Genomic DNA, 2,178 nt, shown 5'->3' on the forward strand with positions numbered 1-2,178 from the left:
AGATAATTATGCCAAGGTTCAGCTGCAGAAGACAATAAAAACATACGTTTGCTATGATGACCGTGTGAAAACCAACTTTAAATACTGAGGAGCAGAACTTACGGTGCCGTGTCGGGCCAAGACGATGGGCAGCCCAAAGGACGACACCACGATGCCCGTGGTTAGGAAGTAGGCCAGCTCTCTGCACGCGTTACTGGAGGAGTCATCCTCACTGAGGCGTCTGGATATGAAGGTTGGGATGGGGCTCAAAACGTAGAAAATCAGGACAAACAGCGGCCAGTATACCCTGTGATGAAAAAAATGCACATCCAGTGAGAAGGCCATTTAATTTGAATGCAGAACATTTAGCGGCGGAAGTAATACTATATAGTATCTCAAAATCAAAACTGTTTTGCAATATTGCAAAAGATTTCCCAGTTTTCGTATTAAAATAATATTTATCTCAACTTGACAGTCAGTTCAAACAGGTCTCTGTGACTAAACCGTTCTGTTTATTATTTTTTTCCCAGGTACATCCACCAACATGTGTGGAAAACCAGTTCTTTACTACATTAAACTTACTGTTTGCACCAGTACACACTGATATAAATATATAAAACCACACTAACCCATAGGTTTCCAGTGCACAGCCCAGCAGGAGGAACGTCAGACCAATGGCACCACTAAATGACAAACCTACCAGTGCTAAAAACAGAGAGAAGTTATTCAACACGTATTTATGGAAGCAGAGCTGCTGTTGTGCAATTTAAAAACAAAAGCGAAACACGTCAGGCTGAGGAAACCAGCTACACAAATATAAACTTTATAAACGCTTGTAAATTCACAGTGAAATCATAACTTAATAACACGGCTGACATGTCTGAAAATGATTCAGCTTAAATGTTTTCAACAAGTTGATTAAAAAGAAAAGCTGACAAAGTTACAAGACGACGACAGAGCTTAAAAACTCCCGACCCCTAATGTCAAAATAAAATACCTTTAATACCGGCCATTTCAAAAAGGAAACTTTATGTGTTCTTTTATAGTTTTTTTTTTTTTCCCCTCTGCTCTTTGTTTACTTGCTGAGGCTTCTCGGAGACCAACTTCCTGCTTCCTCCATCGGGTTTTTCCTTCGGTTCGTCAGATTTCTTAAAGCGACAGCGACACTCACCGCGCGGGGAGGGGCTGCCCGTTTTAAACGCCGGCTGATAAAGTGGCGCAGCACGTGGGCGGGGTTTAAAGTCCATTTCAATCAACAAGTAAACTCCAGTGTTTTTCATGTCTCTGGTTGTACACAAAGCTTATCAGCCCTTCATAACAAATAAATTACGATTCATGATTTAAGGCAACTCGCCAGAAAATACTTTAACCCCAAAACTCTCCTTCTCCTCCGCTCATCAACACTTCTGGCCGGATTACATTCCAGTTGACTAAAAAGGAATGAGCCCAACCAACTTCACTGTTATTGTTAAATCAACATTTATGGGGTTATTTAAGGGGTCTCCGATTAGTTGTAACATTAGACTTTATTTAATAAACATATAATTTAACTGTAAAATAAAGACTGTAAAAATACTGTAGGATGTTCAGTTTTTATAATTTTTAAACTAAAAGTTTAAAAATATATTACACGGACGGGGCCATTTTCTTTACATGCAAAGCATTCTGGGTAAATGATGACATCAACTAGGTCCTAGATGTGAGGCTGCTAGCGAGCTATATCCAACTTTTTTATCTTAACAATAACTCGAGACGAACCCAGCTCTGATTTCTGCATGAGGACCTGCGTGAGGGTCCATCGGATCCCCCCGATGAAGGAGGCCAGCAGCACCATGATGAAGCCCTCCATGTTGAACTGTGTCGACTCGAAGGTGAACATGAAGAGACCGCTGGAGATGAGCAGAACCACCAGGATCAGGAAAGGGTTCTGGTTTCAGAGAAAAACACAGAACGTCAAGGGTCTCACAAACTAAATTTAATTAAAGCTAATTTCATTAGCCTGGCTTTGCAGGACACAAAATAAAACGAAGCCAGAACTGAAATATTTACGCTGCTGATAAAACAAGTGTTCTGCCGTCAGCGGTTTATTTGCACAAGTTAAAAGAATAAAAGAAGGAGCACTCACAGGCTCCTCAAGTTTGAACACAAGAGAGAAAAAGAGGATAAAGAGCACAGCTGAGGACTTGGTCATGGTGTACC

At 40.8% G+C, this 2,178-nt stretch overlaps 2 protein-coding genes across 2 annotated transcripts in view; both read right to left on the reverse strand.

Moving 5' to 3' along the window:
* LOC106529620 (leptin receptor gene-related protein) overlaps positions 1-1,111 on the reverse strand; it is a 7,174-nt gene extending 6,063 nt beyond the window's left edge. Inside the window, exons 1-3 of the mRNA XM_014025095.1 lie at positions 977-1,111; positions 609-684; positions 103-286 (exon numbers count right to left, since the gene is read on the reverse strand). Of these exons, the coding sequence (XP_013880549.1) occupies positions 103-286; positions 609-684; positions 977-992 (276 nt within the window). The 5' untranslated portion in view covers positions 993-1,111. The remainder of the gene's footprint in view (positions 1-102; positions 287-608; positions 685-976) is intronic.
* Positions 1,112-1,737: 626 nt separating this feature from the next.
* Positions 1,738-2,171, reverse strand: LOC106529621 (solute carrier family 35 member C2; the record flags this gene model as incomplete). Its single annotated transcript, XM_014025096.1, is given in 2 exon segments — positions 1,738-1,906; positions 2,105-2,171. Coding segments are annotated over 2 exon segments (235 nt in total), but the record flags the coding sequence as incomplete, so codon positions are not given.
* Between the last annotated feature and the right edge of the window lie 7 nt (positions 2,172-2,178).

Source organism: Austrofundulus limnaeus, unplaced genomic scaffold, assembly GCF_001266775.1.
Source record: "Austrofundulus limnaeus strain Quisiro unplaced genomic scaffold, Austrofundulus_limnaeus-1.0 Scaffold455, whole genome shotgun sequence".
Classification (NCBI taxonomy): domain Eukaryota; kingdom Metazoa; phylum Chordata; class Actinopteri; order Cyprinodontiformes; family Rivulidae; genus Austrofundulus; species Austrofundulus limnaeus.